Here is a 22,117-nt window from a genome sequence, read left to right on the forward strand (position 1 = left end):
TTGGAAACTTGGAGATATCTGGACTTCACCTCCCAGAATTCCCCAGCCAGCATTCAATGGTTGGGGAATTCTGGGAGTTGAAGTCCAAATATCTCCAAGTTGCCAAGGTTGGGAAACACTGGCCTAGAGAGACTCTGTGAGGGAAGGAAAATCCTGGGGAGACCAACAAGATGGATTACCGGAGGCCCTTGGAAGGAAAGTCTTAGTCTGCAATTAAGCAAAGCAGGTAGGCCCCATGACAGAATGGCCTAAGGCCTGCAGGAAACCAGTGGGAGTGGGAAAAGGCCTGGGTGCCATTACTCTAGGGCAGACCTGGGCAAGATGTGGCCTGAGGGCCGGATGCGGCCTGCCTGCTGTCTGTGACTGGCCCACGGAGGTCAGTCCAACTTTTCTAGATAAGAATTGGGTGTTCAAGATATCATTTATTTATTTATTTTTATTATTTTTATTTTTATTCTTATTTTTATATTTATATTTATTTATTGGATTTGTATGCCGCCCTTCTCCGGAGAAAATATATAAGATATAATTATATATATAATATATAGTATATAATATATAATACAACATAATATATAATTATAATTAACTCAGTTCTACCAAAAATATACAGTATATAGAAATGAGTTAATTATATTAGTGCGGCCCTCTAAAACCATCCCAATTTCTCATGCGGCCCTATGGCAAAATTAATGGTCCACCCCTGCTCTAGGGAAAGGCCTGTGGAAGGGAAGGAAAAGCCTGGTGGGTCTCTTGTAAGGGAGGAAAAGGCCTTGGGGGAACCAAGGGCTTAGAATCAGAGCAATAGGAGTCAGCAGAGACTAAGAAGAGGTGGCACAATTACACAGAATAACTATGAAAGGAAATCTGAGCAACAACAAAGCTAGTGGAGGTGACAGTATTTCAGCTGAGCTATTCAAAATATTCTAAGACAATGCAGCAAAAGTGCTACACTCAATTTGCCAGCAAATTTGGAAATCTCAACAGTGGCCACACTATTACGGGGGACAGACAAAAACATGCTGAGATAGATTGACACTTAAGATAAAAGAAAGAAACAGAATAGTTTTTAACATGGGATTTATTTTACCAATGGTAAACTAACAAAACCAGTTTAGAAACTAAAAAGAATTTAAAAAGACAATAAAAATTTGTATTGAAAATTTTGCAAGAAGGATAACCTAGTTGTGTGATTATTCTGTGATTAATATTGATATGTTTACGAAGATTACTACTGGGTTTCCCAAAAAATAAGAACCTGTCATATTTTTTTAAAACCGTGAAATAATAGCTTGGCCTTATTACCGCACATTAAAATGCCCGATTCGGCTTATTATTAGGGGATGTCTTATTTTGGGGAAAACAGGCTAGTATTATTGTGATTATTGTTGTATCTTTACTTGAAATTAATTCTGCCTAGTCAACAAACTGTTCAGATAGACATGGAATGTTTTATGTTTTTTAAAGAAAAATGTACCAATAAAACATATATTAAAAAAAAATAACTAAAACCTTTCCCACAATTTGAATCAGGGATGTCAAACTCAAGGTCCGCAGACCAGATGTGGCCTGCAAGATGGTTAGATAGATCTGGCCTATGAGATTGCTAATCTGCCAACTGGTAGCAGCCCACGAGATTGCCCTGGAAACATCGTAGGACAGGCCAGCAGCACCTTGGCCCAGCACAGGCCAAGCGGGGGTTAATCTGCCAACCAGTAGCAGCCATTAGAGTTGGACTACAGCAAGCTTTAGATAGGTTGTTATTATTATTATTATTAATATTATTAATATTATTATTAATTAGATTTGTATGCTGCCCCTCTCAGAAGACGTCCTGCCTTACCATTTGGCCACCAACTGCCCTGCTTTCCTTTCATCATCTCATTGTTCCTGACCTGTCCTGGTGGTCTCCCATCCTATTGCTGAGGATGCTTTAGTTACAAAGCTGGATCTGCTCGCATGGAGAGGGAGTGGGCCTCCCTCTGACCCACACCTGCAGACACCATGAGCAATGTGCCCTAGGAGCGCCAGAACAACAGCAGCAGCCTTGAGGAGGAGGTGAGTGTGGCTGGGCGCCCCCTTGGGGAAGCGGGGCTGGGCTGTGGCGTCCCAGTGCTTGAATGCCAGGCTGGGTGCTAGCATTCTCAGGGCTCTGGACAATCTGCACTACTGTCTGAGGGTCCTTTGCATGGCCTGAGGGATGGTGAGACTTTGCTGGAGGATAAGGGTTTGGCGCTTACCTTGGTCTCACTTTTCTTGGCTGGAGACAATGGATTCCCCCAGACCTGCCTTGGGACTTGGTTATGGCTTCAATTGTAGAAATCCAATATGAAATCTTTGTATGGTGTTATTCTATGATATTCAACCACATTTGCAATAATGCATTCCTAAGCAAATGTCTCTTAAAATATGCATGAGCTTTATATTTCTCATCCCATATAAACGCATGCCATCCTAACTGAAGATCATGTCCCTCTCTTGTCAATATTCTCTTATTTTTTAGCTCTATCCATTCCTTAATCCATACTAATGCTGCTAATTGATAATATAATTGCCAATTTGGAAGCCCAGGTCCACCTCTTTCTTTAATAGCCTGTAATAAAATCCATCTAATTCTGGGTTTTTTCCCTTACAAAATATACTTTGATGTTGTTTTTCTTAAATCTTGAAAGATTTTCCAAGGATTTATCAGGATTACTTGAAATAAAAATAACAATCCTGGTAAGATATTTGTTTTAATTGAAGATATTCTTCCAATCAATGATAGTTGAAGGTTTTTCAAATTTGCTAGGTCTTTTTTAATTGTACTAATATTCTATTATAATTATCTTCTTTTATTGATGAGCACTTTGCCGTTAGCCAAATTTCTAAATATTTCACTTCTGCACATCTGTTATTTCTTTCAATTGCTTATCCTGAATTTTGAAAAAAATGTAATATAAATAGAGGAGGAGATAGCAGACATTCCTGTCTTACCCCTTTTTCAATATTGAATAATTCAGTACATTCCCCATTCACAATAACTCTAGCCTTTTGTTTTGAGTAAATTATTTCTATCATTTTTTGTAAATTTCATCCCAAATTTCATTGTAGCAATTTGCCGAATCATAAATTTCCAATTAACGTTGTCAAAAGCTAACTGGGCATCAAGAAAAACCATTGCTGCCTGCTTTTTGGGATGTTCCTCATAATACTTAAGCATATTCATTATTATTCTCAAGTTGTTCTTGATCTGTCATTTCGGTAAGAAGCCATTTTCGTCTTGGGGTATACTCTCGTTAAGAATTTTTTTCACTCTTTCAGTCATAATTGATATGAATAATTTATCATCCGAATTAAAAGGAGAGATAGGTCTATAATTTTGAATGTCTGCACAGTGTTACAGTAGCAAAACAGACAATTTCTCCCTCTCCTGCATGACAATGAACCAGAAGTGGCTGCCATTTTGTCCCCGAGGCAGTCGGGTTAAAATGTCAACCTCTTCCATTCTCCCACTAGATGCAATGGGATAAATTCAGCCTGATTTGTTCTAATTCTTTGGTCATAAACTATAAGCAAAAGTGGCATCTGATCACAAGGCAAGGAGGCATCATCAAATACTTTCCCATTTGCATTTGAGCAACCAAGAAGGGACAGGAAAGACAAAAGAAAATTAAGAAAGAGAGCAAGGAAAGGAAAAGAAGGGAAGAGGAGAAGAAAGAATGGAAAACAAAGAAGGAAGAAAATGAAAGAAAGGAAAGAAAAAAGGAGGGGAAAAGGAAAGATTATGAGAGGGAGTCAAATTCTGAGGGAATGGGTTTCTCTCCTGTGTGAGTGCTGTGGTGTATCACCAGGGTGGAACGCAAACGGAAACCTTTCCCACAATCTGGACATTTGTATGGTTTCTCTCCTGTGTGTGTCCTCCGGTGTCTCAGCAAGTCAGAATTGAGACTGAAGTTTTTCCCACAGTCAGGACATTCAAAAGGTTTCACTCCTGTGTGAGTATTCTGGTGACGGAGCAAGGTGAACTTCTTACTGAAACTTTTCCCACAATCAGGACATCCATAGGGTTTTTCTCCTGTGTGAGTCCTCAAGTGATTGACAAGGTTGGAACTCTGACTGAAACATTTCCCACAATCTGGACATTTGTATGGTTTCTCCCCTGTGTGAATCGTCTGGTGTTCCAGCAGGCTGTAATTGCGAGTGAAACTTGCCCCACAATCAGGACATTCATATGGTTTTTCTCCTGTGTGAGTCCTCCGGTGTGACACCAGGTGGGAATTCCGACTGAACTTTTTCCCACAATCAGAACATTCAAAGGGTTTCTCTCCTGTGTGAGTCCTCCTGTGTTCCTCTAGGTGGGATTTCCCATTGAATTGTTTCCCACAATCAGAACATTCAAAGGGTTTCTCTCTGGTGTGAGTCCTCTGGTGCTTCACCAGATGGGAATTATGCCTGAAACGTTTCCCACAATCAGGACATTCAAGGGGTTTCCCTCCTCTGTGAGTGCTCTGGTGTTTCACCAAGTTAGAATGGAAACGAAAACTTTTCCCACAATCTGGACACTTGTATGGTTTTTCTCCTGTGTGTATCCTCTGGTGCATCAGCAAGCTGTGATTAAGACTGAAGTTTTTCCCACAATCAGGACATTCATATGGTTTTTCTCCAGTGTGAGTTTTCTGGTGTGACACTAGATGGGAATTCTGACTAAAATGTTTCCCACAATCAGGACATTCAAAGGGTTTCTCTCCTGTATGAGTCCTCAGGTGATTAACAAGGTTGGAACTGTGACTGAAACTTTTTCCACAGTCTGGACAATTATACGGTTTCTCCCCTGTGTGAATCCTTTGGTGGTTCACTAGGTTAAAATGGTGACGGAAACTTTTCCCACAATCTGGACACTCGAATGGTTTCTCTCCTGTGTGAGTCCTCTGGTGGACCACCAGGTAGGAATTCCGACTGAAACTTTTCTCACAATCAGGACACTGAAAAGGTTTTTCTCCTGTGTGAGTCCTCTGGTGTTTCATCAGGCTGGTATTCTGACTGAAACTTTTCCCACAATGAGAACATTCAAAGGGCTTCTCTATTGTGTGAGTTCGTTGGTGTAGGAATTTGCAGTGAAACCTTTCCCACAATCTGGACACTTGTATGGTTTCTCCGTGGTGTGAGTCTTCTGATGTATCACAAAGTTTCCATGCTTGGGAAAGCATTTACCACATTGAGAGCAGTTGTAGGGCATCTCTCCTTAGGTGGATCCTTCTATGAATCAGAAGGGAGCTATTTTGACCAAAACATTTGCCACATTCAGAGCAGTTGTACGGCTTTTCTCCAGAGTGGATCCTCTTGTGATTTGAACTCTGTGCTTTTCCCACAATAGCTATGAATTGTGTGGCTTTCTGAAGGAAATGGAAAATATTTTTTTAATTTCTGCTTCAATTTCCTTTGCTTTCAATGTTGCTTGTTGTCTGTATATTGACATCATCTTTGTCTGTAAGATTCAAATGAAAGTGTATGTTTTATTCTTTATGAAATGTTTGCAGAATATGTGGAAAAAAGTAGCACAGGTAATCTTCGGGGTACAACAGGTCATTCAAAGTTATAACAGCACACACACACACCATTGTAAATATAACTCCATTTCAGAGTTCAAATTTTGCAGCCTTTACCAACTGCAGAGATTCTGCAGCACACTCACCCACCTATTTCCCTCTCAGATTTCCCCATCAGTCCTCAGAGGCTCCAGACCCCAGTACATGGGCCTGATTTGCCAATATACTTGCTTTAGGCATCCACTCCCTGTCACTATTCACTTAGTTAATTTTTGACGTGCTCAGGAAGTCAGCTGGGCCACGTGGCATAATCAAGAAGACATATGATCTCTTTTGTTTCCCTTGATATCCTTTTGTCCCACACACATAAATCAGTAGTGATTTACCCTGTCTGGGGAGTAAAAGATTGCCAATGGAAGCAAAAGCAATCAGGGTTCTACTTTGCCCTACCAGCGCAAGATTAGTGAAAATTTAGGGTGACGTCGCTGCAAGATCGACTCAGCTCTGCACATTCTGGACCCATTGCCTTATTTATCTTTAATCGTTCAAGTTCTTCTAAGACATCGGCTTCTAAGATCACTGGAGATGAATCCCTACAGCTGGAATTACCGTGCTTGATTGGACAGCAAACATGCCTGACCTGAACCCCATAAAGAATCTATGGGGCATTGCCAGGAGAAAGATGAGAGACATGAGACCGAACAATGCAGAAGAGCTGAAGTCCACTATTGAAGCATCCTCAGAAGTGCCACAGGCTGATGCCACATTGAGGCAGTAATTTCTGCAAAAGGGGCCCAAACCAGGTTCTGATCACATATGCATGCTTATACTTCTCAGAGGTCCGATACTGTTCTATGTACAAACCTAGTTTTCTTGATTGCATGTAATATTCTAATTTTCTGAGATTGCGGATTTGGGTTTTCGTGAGCTATATCCCATAATGATCATAATTATGACAAATCATGGCTTGAACAATCTTGCTTTACATGTAATGAGTCTCTCCCATATATTAGTTTGACCTTTTAAGTTGCGTTACTGAAATTAATGAACTTTTGCATGATATTCTAATTTTTCAGTTTCACCTGTACATATACACTCATACATATAAACAAACATACAGACAGACATCCTGTTTTCCTCAAAATAAAACATCCCCTGATAATAAGACCAATCGGGCTTTTGAGTGCATGGCAATAAGGCCAAGTGCTTATTTCAGGGTTCAAAAAATATAAGGCAGAGTCTTATTTTTGGGGAAACACAGTATATACATATAAAAGAACTGATAAAGAAATAAAGGAAGCAGTATCCCTCCCATATTCGGATATACCAGATGACTCATTAAAAAAATTATATATATATAAATTTACAGTGCAAAAAGATAAGTTCAATAACATTACCCCCATCTTCAGAAACCAGACTGCCCCCTTTGACTTTGACTCTAAGACCATAAACCATGATTTCGAAACCACAATGACTGAGATCACTGCATGCAACACTAAGCTATGATTAAACCATCTTAAGGCTGGTGTACCTAACTTAAGACAAACTGGCCTTTGTTAAGCTGCTAAAAATATTTATTACAGCTAAGCTATCAAGCTGAGAAACCCCTAAAAATTAGATAACTATAGTGAAACAGGAGTGGACTTTTAAGAAGTCATTTTTTGGCTAGCATCACGTTTTCCTTTGTAATCAGCAAACCAGCTGTTTCATTATTTTCCCCAAAATCAACATGTTGGGACAGACCTTCTGTGAACATTGGAGGTTCTCACTACAGGTAATCCATGATTAACAAGCACAATTGAGCCCAAGTTTCCACTGCTAAGCAAGACAGTTGTTAAGTGAATTTTACCCCATTTCCCAACCTTTCTTGCCACAGTTGTTAAGTGAATCACCACAGCAGTTACGTCAATAACAGCTCATCTGTCTGGAACACATACCACATCTCGGACATCAACACCCTCGAAAATGTTCAAAGATACTTCACCAGAAGAGCCCTTCACTGCTCCTCTCAAAACAGAATATCCTACGAAAATAGACTAACAATCCTGGATCTAGAAAGTTTAGAACTACGATGCCTAAAACACAATTTAAGTATTGCCCACAAGATCATATGCTGCAACGTCCTGCCTGTCAATGACTACTTCAGCTTCAACCGCAACAACACAAGAGCACGCAACAGATTCAAACTTAATATTAATCGCTCCAAACTTGACTGTAAAAAAAATATGACTTTAGCAATCGAGTTGTCGAAGCGTGGAACTCATTACCGGACTCCGTAGTGTCAACCCCTAACCCCCAACATTTCTCCCTTAGACTATCCACGATTGACCTCTCCAGGTTCCTAAGAGGTCAGTAAGGGGCATACATAAGTTCACTAGCCTGCCTTTCGTCCCCTGTCCAATTGTCTCTCCTTATCTCATATATCATATTTTATTTATTTATTTTGTCCAATACACAATGAGAGTTTTAGTGGAGAAATATATATATATGTGTGTGTGTGTGTGTGTGTGTATGTATATGTATATATGACAGTTGCAAACATTCCATTTTACAACAGCACGAAGCTTGGAAACTTCAGGCTGATGGTGGTGAATGTGATTTCACCGAAACGTCGCATAAACATGCAAAATATTACACAGGGCAAAACCCGAACTCAGAACAATCTACATATGTGTATACACACCCACACACCCACACACACACACATAGTAAAATACATGATGAAAGTTATAGAGGAGATACTCATAGTAAAATATATCTATGAAAGAATAGAAAAGAAGGTATAGTAATAGAACATATCAATGAAAGAATAGAAAAGAAGATATAGGAATAGAAGAAAGGTATAGGAGATATAGGAGAGCAATAGGACAGGGGACGGAAGGCACTCTAGTGCACTTGTACTCGCCCCTTACTGACCTCTTAGGAATCTGGATAGGTCAACCGTAGATAATCTAAGGGTAAAGTGTTGGGGGTTTGGGGATGACACTATGGAGTCCAGTAATGAGTTCTACACTTCGACAACTCGGTTACTGAAGTCATATTTTTTACAGTCAAGTTTGGAGAAGTTAATATTAAGTATATCTTTTCTTCCTTGCATATATCTTCTCCTCTATTTATTTATTTTTTAAATAATTTTTATTAATTTACAAAGAGTTATATACAAGGGGAGGAAGATGTATCTTAATTGACAACATTATGATAACATATACTCGCGGATATAATATGATTATTCTATTCAGTTACACTTTGTCTAGTCAATATACATATCAAAATCATAACCTATTTTGACTAAGGTACTATATCTTTATAGTTCGTTATCTTTTACATCCTCTGAGTCTTCCTCCCGTCCCCTTCCCCCCACTGAACTATGATAGTTCTAAAGAAGTTTAGATTGTTAATTGGGCGGCATATGATTGCCGCGGTTTTGTTGTTATTTAATTTTTATCAATACATTTCTAAATTACACTTGAGAGAAGATCATGTTGGATTAATCAGAAAATTCATAATGATCCGGTATGACTATTCAGAGTTTTATGTTTTGTATAACCATTTCTACACTGTCCATTAATATATTTTGATCTACATTTTATATTATTTCCTTGTTTTTCTTTCCTTTCTCCGATTGTTTTTTATTTTTTATTTTTTACCCAGTCATAAAATTTTTCCCAATTCTTATAGAATCTCAAATCTTCTTTATTTTTAAGTTTTTGGGTGAGCCTATCCATTTCTGCACAATCATAATTTTTTTTTAATGATTTCTCTTTCATTTGATGTATTGTCTCTTTTCCAATTTTGTGCTATTGTGATTCTTGTAGCTGTAATTATATGTTGTATTAGGTATATGTCTTCTTTTTTATTCTTCGGGTCCATTATACTCAAGAGGAATATTTCTGGTGTAAGTTTTAATGAGATTGCTGTGATTTGTTGTATCCATATTTGAATTTTTTTCCATAGTTTTTTTATGGGAGGGCATGTCCACCATAGATGAAAGAAGGTTCCGACTTTGCTATTGCATCTCCAACAGTTTGGTTTTATGTTGGGGTAGATCTTGGCCAGTCTCGTTGGTGATAAGTGCCATCTATAAAACATTTTTTGAAGGTTTTCTTTATACGGAACTGATTTAGTAATTTTCAGATTTCTCCACATTTGTTCCCATTGTTCAATATAAATGCTGTGACCTATATTTTTGGCCCAGGTGATCATATTCTCTTTTACTAATTCAGTTTCCACAGTGTACCCCATTATATAATTATACATTTTGGTTATAAATTTTTCCCCATATCCTAATAATATTTTATCAATTATACTATCTTTTTCTTGGATTCCTTCTTTCTTCTTATCTTTATTCCATTTCGTCAAAATTTGGGCGTAGGACCACCAGTCAATATCGATATTTTGGTTTTTTAGTTGTTGTCTAGATTTTATACCCCCTTTCTCATCTAGTGTGTGGTTATAATTCAGTACTTTTTGTGTTTGAAATAGGTTAGGGTGTCTAAGTGCTTCAAGGCTGGAGTACCATCTTGGGATTTTGAAGTAGTGTTCTTTTTTAATTCTTAACCAAACATTTATTAAGGAGTCCCTGATCATGTGGTTTCTAAAATATACTGGAGTTTTCTCTTTTTCGCTCCATAGGAAGCTATGCCATCCTTGGAGAATATTATGTCCTTCCAAGGCCAGGAGTCTCTGGTCCTGGAGGGTTATCCATTCTTTTACCCATAAAAGGACCGATGCTTCGTAATAAACTTGGAAGTTTGGTAGTCCAAATCCGCCTTGTGTTACTCTGTCTTGTAAAGCTTTAAATCTCACCCTTGGTTTTTTCCCCGCCCAGATAAATTTTGAAATAGTTGCGTTTATTTTGGTGAAAAAATTTTTGTTTAATTTTATTGGGATCGTCTGGAATAAATATAAAAATTTAGGTAATACAGTATAGACATTTTGATTGTAGCTATCCTCCCTGATAGTGAGATGTGAAGTTTATTCCACCTGATTAACTGTTGTTTTTTTTTTTAATAAGGGGATCATAATTATCCTTTTGTATCTTTTCTTCTATCCTTTTCTTTATATATATTACTACATGTCTATTCTCTTCAATATGTATTGTGTATTGGACAAAATAAATAAATAAATAACAGGCTTTGGCGAACAGGACAACAGAGGCTGTGATCTTCAGCCAACCCGGCTGGAGAGATTGGACTTCCATCCCTCAGAAATGCTGTAGGCAGGGTCTCCTGCTTGGGCGCCGGATGGAGGGGGGTGGCTTAGGCTAAATGACCTACAAGGTCCTTTCCAAGTAGCCCGAGGCTTTGGCCAACAGGACAATAGAGGGGTCTCTGTGACCTCCAGCCAACCCCGCCCCTTTCGAATCTCCGCGGAATTGTGTCGATTCATCGAACAAAGAAACGCCGCTTGCAACTCAATGGCCCCGATGCTCTTTCTGTCACCCACCCGTGACGCCTCCGCGCCGTCTTTTTATGCCTTTCCCCGCACCTGGATTGCGGGACTGCGTGCTATGCTTGAACACGGAGGTTCCATTTTCTACAGGAATAGCGAGCTCTGCAAGGACCAGCTGTTATATACTCTCCTTTATCAGGAGAGAGTTAAATAGGTGCAGGATTTTTTAAGAATAAATTATTTACTCAAGGATAATTTCCCACTAACACACACACACACACACACACACTTCCCCCTTCCTGGACTTATTTTATGTTTTTTTTTTCTGAAAGATTCGAATTTAACTTACCCTCTCCGAACTGTTGACATTCGCCCAGCAAAATTAAATTAAACAACGAAAACACGAAACGAGCAGTTGTATCCGAAGGAGCTATAGGAAAAGGAATTCAGTAAAAGGGAGGGGGAGTCTACATTTCGGGATCTACTCTAGCTGCTGGACTTTGTGCTTTTAACCCGTTCATCTTCTTTAAGGCGAATTCAGCAGCTCCAACAACGTTTTGCAACACAGATTGCAAAAAAAAAAAAATTGCAATAACGATTCCATTTTGTAATACGTTCTCCTAGGGATTAAATTTATCTGTCTGTCTGTCTGCGGGATCACAATCTCCCTCTTCCTGCTTGTTATACCTCTAGCTATGCAGCCAAGCATCCTACTTGCTTTCCCTACCGCCAGATGCAAAGCTTTGTATCTTTGTATCTTACAGTGGGCACAACCAAACAAAGGAACAGCTTGCCTTGAGAAGTTTTGGGAGCTTCATCTCTGCAAGTTTCCAAGAAGAGACTGGACTTCCATCCCTCAGAAATGCTGTAGGGTCTCCAGCTTGGATGCGGGATGGGTGTATGTGTGTGCGTGTGTAAGACTACACGATCCAGTAGGTTCCTTCCAAATTTTGTTACAGTATTCTGTTAATCCGAGGCTTTGGCCAACATGACAGCAGAGGCGTCGCTGTAACCTCCAGCCAAACTCCTTCCGATTCATCCAAAAAAGAGGCGTCGCTTGCAACTCAATGGCCCTGATGCTCTTTTTGTCATCCACCCGTGACGCCTCCCTTTCCCCGCACCTGGGTTGCGGAGTTGCGTGCTATGCTTGAATATGGAGGTTCAATTTAAACTACCCCCCCCCATTACCCCCTCCTGGATTCCTTATTTTCTGATCTTTTCTTTTTCTGAAAATTTCGTATTTAACTTACACTCTCAGAACTGTTGATATTCGCCCAGCAAAATTAAACACGAAACTAAAAGTTGTATCCGAAGGAGCTACAGGAAAAGGAATTCCGTAAAAGGGAGGGGGAGTCTACATTTCGGGATCTACTCTAGCTGCTGGACTTTGTGCTTTTAACCCGTTCATCTTCTTTATGCAGAATTCAGCAGCCAAAACAGCTCTTTACAGCAGATTTAAAGCAACATGGAACAAAAAATGTATTTGCAATAATGATCCCATTTTGTAATAAGTTCTCCTAGGGATTAAATCAATCTATCTATCTATCTATCTATCTATCTATCTATCTATCTATCTATCTATCTATCTATCTATCTATCTATCTAATCTATCATCTATCTATCTATCTATCTATCTATCTATCTATCTATCTATCTATCTATCTATCTATCTATCTATCTATCTATCTATCTACCGCAGTCAGGCGGTAGGGAAAGCAAGTAGGTTGCTTGGCTGCATAGCTAGAGGTATAACAAGCAGGAAGAGGGAGATTATGATCCCGCTATATAGAATGCTGGTGAGACCACATTTGGAATACTGTGTTCAGTTCTGGAGACCTCACCTACAAAAAGATATTGACAAAATTGAACGGGTCCAAAGACGGGCTACAAGAATGGTGGAAGGTCTTAAGCATAAAACGTATCAGGAAAGACCTAATGAATTCAATCTGTATAGTCCAGAGGACAGAAGGGAAAGGGGGACATGATCAAAACATTTAAATATGTCAAAGGATTAAATAATAGGAAAGTGAACACAAGAACAAGGGAGTTCTGAGGTTAGTTGTGGGAAAGATCAGAAGCAACGTGAGAAAATATTATTTTACTGAAAGAGTAGTAGATGCTTGGAACAAACTTCCAGCAGACGTGGTTGGTCAATCCACAGGAACTGAATTGAAACATGCCTGGGATAAACATAGATCCATCCTAAGATAAAATACAGGAAATAGTATAAGGGCAGACTAGATGGACCATGAGGTTTTTTTCTGCTCTCAATCTTCTATGTTTCTAAGACAGTTGCTCAGCTCAAATTGATCTGACCAAGAAGGAGGCTCAGCAGAAGCACCCACTGAGGACTAGGAGCATAAGCTTTCCATGCAGAGGGAGGATACTGGAGGCTCAGCGGGCTGAAATGGTCAGCCAGTTCCTGGCCATGATACACTCCCACTAGAACTCTGCCACCAGTGGCATTTCCCTCCAGCCTTCACCCAAAGCCCCTCAGCAGGAGGCCAAAGCAGACCCCAGGGAGGGGCTCGTGGATCATTTGATGGGGTGGCTTAAAGGTCACGTGACTGGCTTAAAGGTGGCCAACTTGATGTCACTCATATCAAGGGTTAGGGTACCTGGCCTCTCCTTGCCTGGAAGAGATACAATTTCTCTACCTATTTACTATTACTGAACATCCAAAATATACTGTTTAATTTTATGTATATATGCCATATGTGTATATATATATTACATGTAGGACACAAAAATATACATTATCTACTATATGTGTACACACACATGCATAGCTCTTCTAAAATTCTAGACATTCAACCTCATTTACTGCGATAGGAAAAACATATCCATACCTTGAACCTGTAGACTCCCATCCAGACCCTTACAGCCTCCAGGCACCGGCATATTATATCAACTAATTTAGTTAGACCTTGACATTTCACTTACTGTCCATTCAAAGTTACAATGGCACTGAAAAAAGTGTTTTTCACAGTTAGGACCTTTGCAGCATCCCCATGATCATGTGATCAGAATTCAGGTGCTTGGCAACTGGTTCATATTTATGATGGTCACAGTGTCCTGTAGCCATGTGATACCATTTTGCAACCTTCTGACAAGCAAAGTCAATGGAGAAGCCAGATTCACTTAACAACCCTGTGACTTGGTTAACAACTATAGAATAGAATAGAATAGAATAGAATAGAATAGAAGAACAGAGTTGAAAGGGACCTTGGAGGTCTTCTAGTCCAATGCCCTGCTTAGGCAGGAAATCCTACACTACAGTGGTACCTCTACTTACAAACTTAATTCGTTCCATGACCAGGTTCTTAAGTGGAAAAGTTTGTAAGAAGCAATTTTTCCCATAGGAATCAATGTAAATCAAATAATGTGTGCAATTGGGGAACCCACAGGGAGGGTGGAGGCCCTGTTTCCGCCTAGGAGATTCTTAGAGAGGCCCCACGGGAGGGTTCTCCCCACCTTTTCTGGCCCTGTTTCCTCCCAGAAAATTGCTAGAGAGGCCCCAGGCTTCTCCCTGCCTTTTCCAGTTACAGTTTCGGAGGCTCAGGTTTGTAAGTAGAAAATAGTTCTTGAGAAGAGGCAAAAAAATCTTGAACACCCGGTTCTTATCTAGAAAAGTTTGTAAGTAGAGGCGTTCTTAGTTAGAGTACCACTGTATTTCAGACAAATGATTATCCAACATCTTAAATACTTCTATTGTTGGAGCATTCACAACTTCTGGAGGCAAGCTGTTCCACTGATTAATTGTTCTAACTGTCAGGAAATGTCTGCTTAGTTCTAAGTTACTTCTCTGCTTGTTTAGTTTACACCCATTGCTTCTTGTTCTATCCTCAGCTGCTTTGGAGAATAGATTGACTCCTTCTTTGTGGCAACCCCTGAGATATTGGAACACTGCTATCATATCACCCCTGCTCCTTCTTTTCTCATTAAACTAGCCATGCCCATTTCCTGCAACCGTTCTTCCCATGTTTTAGCCTCCAGCCCCCTAATCATCTTTGTTGCTCTTCTCTGTATTCTTTCTAGAGCAGTGTTTTTCAACCAGTGTGCCGTGGCACACTAGTGTGCCGCGAGACATAGTCAGGTGTGCCGCAAAGAAGGAAGCTCAGGTTCCGGTCTTGCAACTTTTTGCTGAGAGAGAGAGAGAGAGAGAGAGAGAGAGAGAGAAAGAAAGCAAGGGAGAAAGAGAGAGAAAGAAAGAAAGCAAGAGAGTATGAGAGAGAGAGAAAGCAAGAGAGAAAGAAAAGAGAAAGAGTGACATAGAAAGAAAGCAAGAGAGAAAGAAAGAGAAAGAAAGAAAGAAAGAAAGAGAGAGAAAAAGAGAAAAGGAGAGGAAGGGAGAGAGAGGGGGGGAGAAATGAGCAAAAAGGGGAGGAAAAAAGAGAAATGAGAAAATGATTGAGACAGAATGAGAGGAAAGAGAGAGAAACAAAAGAGAGAGAGAGAGAAGTGACTCTTGATTTAAAGCATATGATAAAAAGCACCCAAAGAATAAGAGAAAAAAACCCAGCCCTCACCTGTTTTTGGAAATGGTTCAAGAGTGTGTATACACACACACACACAAGGGGGGGAGGAGATAGGAATGGAAAAAGAGAGGAGAGTGTCTTAGGGTGTCATTTCATTTTGGTTGGTGGTGTGCCCTAAGATTTTGTAAATGTAAAAAATGTGCCGCGGCTCAAAACAGGTTGAAAATTACTGTTCTAGAGTCTCAACATCCTTTCTGCATCATGGTGATGCAAAAAGGATGATTCACTTAACAACAGAAGGAAAGTCATAAAATGGTTGTAAATCAAGAACAAACTGTAGTTGAACGTTATTGACATATAATTGATAAATTACATATACTCAAATGTCCAATGACTATGAAAGGAAACTACTGAGCTTTTAGGGCAATAGACATGATGGGAGGCTGAGGAATTGTGAGAGTTGAATTCTAAGCATCTTGAAGTGGTCAAATTTGAGAAACCCTGATCTAAGATTTCCACTTTGAGGTAGATCATAGAAACAAGATGTGCCAATTAATTTTATTTTTGTAAACCAAGCCGATTCTCTGCAGTCTTTGCTGGCAAATAAAGGAAGAAGACAACGTGGTAAGAGATGTTAGTCAAAGTAGGATTAAAGGAGCTCAGAGAGAGAGAGAAAATAAAACGATAAGAAAAACATTTATGAAAGATTACAAACTTTATGCAAGTAGTCCTCAACTTACAACATTTTGTTTAGAGACTGTTTGAAGTTACAATGGTGCTGCAGAAAGTAATTTATGGCTATTTTTCACCCTTATGACCGTTTCAGCATCCCCATGAGGGGTGGGTTGGTTGGTTGGTTGGTTGGTTGGTTATTGATTGATTATATTTCTATGCTGTCTAATTCTCGAAGGACTTACAACAGTATATAAAATACATTCTAAAACATCATAAAAGATTAAGATAAAAACAGCTAAAAATCACATGCATACATATCATTCAAGGGCAGACCTCATAAAATTGCAGGATCAATGGCCCTAAGCCTGCTGTAAAGCTAAGTCTTCAACGTTGTCCAGAAGGTCAATAAATGCACAAGAGGACTCACACAGGAGGTTCTGCTGCAACCCCAGATTATCAATCACCTGGCTAATGGCTCCCTGAAGGCGATTAATGAATTCAGCATATGGCTCTGTTGATCACGGTGAAAACTAGCAAAGCTTTTTGGGGGCTGCCTAGAGGTGTGAATGCTCCTTGTCCACCTCTGGTCATGTCAGATTCTGAGGAGGATGAACCAGGCCCCTCTGTATTCCCTGAGCCAGTGGGGTTGCCAGCTGATGCAGAGAGTGATAGTGAGGGGAAAAGTGACCCCAGTGAATCCGAGGAACCACTAGAGGGGGCTGATGGAACAATGGGGTTCCAGTCAGAAGATGAGGAAGACATTGGAGTGGATGATCTGTGGTCAGATGCTCGATATAGGAGATTTCTGAGAAGGATTTGCATAGTAAAAGGAAAAAAGCTTACAGCTTTACTTCTTTGGGGTGTGATGTCACTTCCAGACAGTATAAAAGCAAAGGATTTTGGATAATTGGGTGTGGAGTTTCGACACCATTCATGGAAGAGGTTTTAGAGGGATGGGTGCTTGAAAAAGACTTCAATAAAGTGTGAGTTTACCATGAAATAAGACTTTTGAGTCGGTGGGTTCGCTCTGAGAGGACGTGCACAGGAGAAGAGGCAGGTACAGTGGTACCTCATCATACGAACTTAATTGGTTCCAGGAGGAGGTTCGTAAGGTGAAAAGTTCGTAAGATGAAACAATGTTTCCCATAGGAATCAATGTAAAAGCAAATAATGCGTGCAAATCCTTCAGGAAAATCCCAAACTTTAGAAGGGAGGAGAACAGAGGGCAGGGAGGAGCAGCTAAAGGGGGCGGGTGGAAGAAGCAAGGCTAGGCTAAAGGGTGAGTGGGAAGGAAGAAAGGCAAGGGGGGCGCCCCTCCCTTTTCTTTCCTCAAAAGACACCGTTTCAGTGCCTTTGCAAGCACGTTGTTCTCTGCAAAAAATTTCCTCCCCCAAGCTGCCCCTCCCTCCTCCCTTTTCTTTCTTAAAAAGACACCCTTTCAGTGCCTTTGCAAGCATGTTGTTCTCTGCAAAATGTTTCCTACTCCAAGCAGCCCCTCCCTTTTCTTTCCTCAAAAGACACCCTTTCAGTGCCTTTGCAAGCATGTTGTTCTCTGCAAAATGTTTCCTACTCCAAGCAGCCCCTCCCTTTTCTCTCTTCAAAAAAGGGGAAAAAAAGAAACCCCTTCATCCCAGCAGCAGCTGCTTGGGTTCGTAAGGTGAAAATAGTTCGGAATAAGAGGCAAAAAAATCTTAAACACCGGGTTCGTATCTTGAAAAGTTCGTTAGAAGAGGCGTTCGTAAGATGAGGTACCACTGTACTTTGTGAAAAGCAGCCAGTGTATATTCTGAAACTGCTTGTAATGTAGCCCTAGGAAGTATTGTTTGGGCTGGAATGGTATTGAATTGGCCAGAGCCATATAGCTGATCAGGGGTCATAGCTCTTCCAGAAGCAAGACCACATGTTTGGGCAAAGCATTGAGGGAGGGAAAACAAGGAAAGAGAGCAAGAAGGGATAGAAAACAAAGAGGGAAGAAAAGGGAAGAAAGGAAAGGAAAGAAGGAAGGAGGGGAAAAGAAAAAGGAAAGATTATGAGGACTGAGGGAAGTCCTGCCTTAGCACTTGGCCACTAGCTGCCCTGTTGCCCTTTTATAATCCCCTTGTCCTCCTCCTTCTGACATCTCCTGGTGGTCTCCCATCCTACTGACGAGGATGCTTTAGTTACAAAGTCGGGTCTCCTCACACGGAGTGAGTGGACTTCCCTCTCACCCACACACTTTGCCCTCTTGCAGATATCATGAGCAATGTGGCCAAGGATAGTGAACACAACAGCAGTCTTCAGCAGGGGGTAAGCACAGCTGGGCACCCTTCGGGAAAGTGGGGCTGGGCTGTGGGGTCTCAGTGCTTGATGGCCATGCTGGGCAGTTGCGCTACCAGGGCATTAGGGAGCCTGTGCAGCTGTCGGGGGTCCTTTGCGTGGCCTCAGAGGGATGGTGAGAACAAGGGTTTGGCAATCACCATGGTCTCATTTTCCTTTGCTGGACACAATAGATTCCCCCCTGTCTCAATGGATGCTACCACAGACGCACCATGACACAAAAAATGTCGAGCTGGCCATCCGATGCCACTCCGGCCATGTCGGTTTTGGCCACACCCATCAAAGTCAACCATAACCCTGATGCAGCCCTCAATGAAATTGAGTTTGACACGCCTGATCTGGACACTCATATGGTTTCGTTCCTCTGTGAGTCCTCTGGTGGTTCACCAAATTGTAGTCATGACAGAAACATTCCCCACCATCTAATTTCTACCATTATGGTTTCTCTCCTGTGTGAGAGGTTTCTGTCCTCTGGTGTATGAGGAGGCTGTCGCTGCGACTGAAACCTTTCCCACAATCTAGACATTTGTATGGTTTCTCTCTTGTGTGTGTCCTCCGGTGTCTCAGCAAGGCAGAATTGAGACTGAAGCTTTTCCCACAGTCAGGACATTCAAAAGGTTTCTCTCCTGTATGAATTATCTTGTGTCTCTCTAGGTGGAAATTCCGACTGAACTTTTTCCCACAATCAGAACATTCAAAGGGTTTCTCCCCTCTGTGAGTCCTCAGGTGACTCACAAGGTTGGAATTATGACTAAAACATTTCAAGCACTCTGGACATTTGTACGGTTTCTCCCCTGTGTGAATCGTCTGGTGTTTTAGCAGGCTGGAATAGAAACTGAAACTTTTCCCACAATCAGGACATTCCAAGGGTTTCTCTCCTGTGTGAGTCCTCTGGTGTATCTCTCGGTTGGAATTCCGTCTGAACTTTTTCCCACAATCAGAACATTCAAAGGGTTTCTCTTCGGTGTGAGTCCTCTGGTGTAACAACATGCTGGAATTCTGACTGAAACGTTTTCCACAATCAGGACATTCAAAAGGTTTCTCTCCGGTGTGAGTCCTCTGATGTACCACCAGTCTGGAATTCTTACTGAAACTTTTCCCACAATCAGGACATTCCAAGGGTTTCTCTCCTGTGTGAGTCCTCTGGTGTATTTCTAGGTTGGAATTCCGTCTGAACTTTTTCCCACAATCAGAACATTCAAAGGGTTTCTCTTCGGTGTGAGTCCTCTGGTGTAACAACATGCTGGAATTCTGACTGAAACGTTTTCCACAATCAGGACATTCAAAAGGTTTCTCTCCGGTGTGAGTCCTCTGATGTACCACCAGTCTGGAATTCTTACTGAAACTTTTCCCACAGTCAGGACATTCAAAGGGTTTCTCTATTGTGTGAATCTTCTGGTGTTTTCTTAAGTGGGAATTGTGACTGAAGCTTTTCCCACATTCAAGACAATCAAAGGGTTTCTCCCCTGTGTGAATCGTCTGGTGTGTCAGCAGGCTGGAAGAGACACTAAAACTTTCCCCACAATCGGGACATTCAAAGGGTTTCTCTCCTGTGTGAGTTCTCTGGTGTATCCCCAAATGGGAATTTGCAATGAAACTTTTCCCACAATCTGGACACTTGTATGGTTTCTTCCTGGTGTGAGTCCTCTGATGTATCACAAAGTTGCCATGCTTGGGAAAGCATTTACCACATTGGGAGCAGTTGTAGGGCATCTCTCCTTATATGGATCTTTCTATGAATCACAAGGGAGCTATTCTGACCAAAACCTTTGCCACATTCAGAGTATTTGTATGGCTTTTCTCCAGAGTGAATCCTCTTGTGATTTGAACTCTGTACTTTTCCCACAATAGGTATGAATTGTGCAGCTTTCTGAAGAAAATGGAAAATATATATCTTTTAAATTTCTCCTTCAATTTCCTTGGCTTTTCAATGTTGCTTGTTGTCCAATGTTCTTATATTGGCATCATCTTTTTCCTGTAAAATTCAAATGAAAGTGTAAGTTTTATTCTTTATGAAATGGTTGCAGAATATGTATAAGCTCCAGACCCCAGTACATGGGCCTGCTTTGCCAATATACTTGCGTCTAGGCATCTATTCCCCGTCACTATTCACTTACTTAATTTTTGAGGAGCTCAGGAAGTCAGCTGGGCCACATGGCGTAATCAAGAAACAGACATATGATCTCTTTTGTTTCCATGGCAATCCTTTAGTCCCACCCAGCATAAATCAGTAGTGATTTACCCTGTCTGGGGAGTATTCTGTCGAGCTCTCTGGTAGAATCCTCCCAAAAATGCACAGGTACAATTTCAGACACACACACGTTTGAAAATTCAAAACAATGTTCTTTATAATGAAAATTCACTTAAACCAAGCCCTCTTTTGAGATAGCAAAGAGCACTCGTCTCCAAACAAACTGGTAATTTGTACAAGTCCCTTATCAGTTCTGTGATACTTAGCTTGCAGCTGTGAGGCAATTCACAGTCCTTCTTTTTTCTCAAAGTGAAACACACATTGTCCTGGTTTAGTTTCAAAGCGGGGGAAAATCAGCACACAAAGGTCAAAGTCAGTAAAGCAGGCACAAAACACAAGGATCAGATAATCCTCCACAATGGCCAAACCCACAGGCTGCTATTTATAGCAGCCTCACTAATTACCACAGCCCCACCCAACCACAGGTGGCCTCATTTTCTTTGATAATAATCTCTCAGTTGTTGTTGCCTATGCATTGCGTGGCTGTATCATTAACTCTTGTTCTGAATCCAAGGAGGAGCTAGATAATTGATCTCCTTCTGAGCTGTCTGCCACACTCTCCTCCTCCCTGTCATTCATGTCTTCTTGGTCAGAGGAGCCTTCATCAGCAGATTCCACCGGGGCAAAACAGGCCTGCAGAATGTGGATGTCTCCCCCACATCCACAGTCCTTGGGGCAGGAGCTGGGCCAGAGCTAACCACAACAGGGAGTAAAGGATTGCCATGGAAGCAAAAACGATCAGGTTTCTACTTTTGACAAGAGAAGAACAACACCTGGAGATCTGCTGTATTAGAATAGAATAGAATAGAATTTTATTGGCCAAGTGTGATTGGACACACAAGGAATTTGTCTTGGTGCAGATGCTCTCAGCGTACATAAAATAAAATATACATTTGTCAAGAATCATGTGGTACAACACTTAATGATTGTCATAGGGATCAATTAAGCAATGAAGAAACAATCAATATTAATAAAAATCTTAGGATATACGCAACAAGTTACAGTCATACAGTCAACATGGGAGGAAATGGGTGATAGGAATGATGAGAAAAACTAGTAGAATAGAAGTGCAGATTTAGTAGAAAGTCTGACAGTGTTGAGGGAATTATTTGTTTAGTAGAGTCATGGTGTTAGGGGAAAAACTGTTCTTGTGTCTAGTTGTCTTGGTGTGCAGTGCTCTGTAGTGATGTTTTGAGGGTAGGAGTTGAAACAGTTTGTGTCCAGGATGTGAGGGGTCAGTAAATATTTTCCCCGCCCTCAGTTTGACTCGTGGAAGGCAGGTTGGCAGCAATTGTTTTTTCTGCAGTTCTGATTCTCCTCTGAAGTCTGTGTCGGTCCTGTTGGGTTGCAGCACCAAACCAGACAGTTATAGAGGTGCAGATGACAGACTCAATGATTCTCCTGTGGAATTCTATCAGCAGCTTCTTGGGAAAGAAAGAAAGAAAGAATGAATGAAAGAAAGAGGGAGGGAGGGAGAG

General features: G+C 40.8%; 1 protein-coding gene and 1 pseudogene across 1 annotated transcript; both read right to left on the bottom strand.

The window, feature by feature from the left end:
- Nucleotides 1–11,324, bottom strand: part of LOC139159977 (zinc finger protein 850-like) — an 82,729-nt pseudogene extending 71,405 nt beyond the window's left edge.
- On the bottom strand, nt 751–20,205 carry LOC139159976 (zinc finger protein 850-like). The gene is made up of 2 exons (XM_070737464.1): nt 18,886–20,205; nt 751–5,134 (listed from the first exon to the last, which is right to left on the bottom strand). Exons 1-2 carry the CDS (start codon nt 20,099–20,101, stop codon nt 3,765–3,767), a joined length of 2,586 nt encoding a protein of 861 aa, XP_070593565.1. The 5' UTR covers nt 20,102–20,205; the 3' UTR covers nt 751–3,764.
- Nucleotides 20,206–22,117: the final 1,912 nt, after the last annotated feature.

This window comes from Erythrolamprus reginae, chromosome 2 (genome assembly GCF_031021105.1).
Source record: "Erythrolamprus reginae isolate rEryReg1 chromosome 2, rEryReg1.hap1, whole genome shotgun sequence".
Lineage (NCBI taxonomy): Eukaryota > Metazoa > Chordata > Lepidosauria > Squamata > Dipsadidae > Erythrolamprus > Erythrolamprus reginae.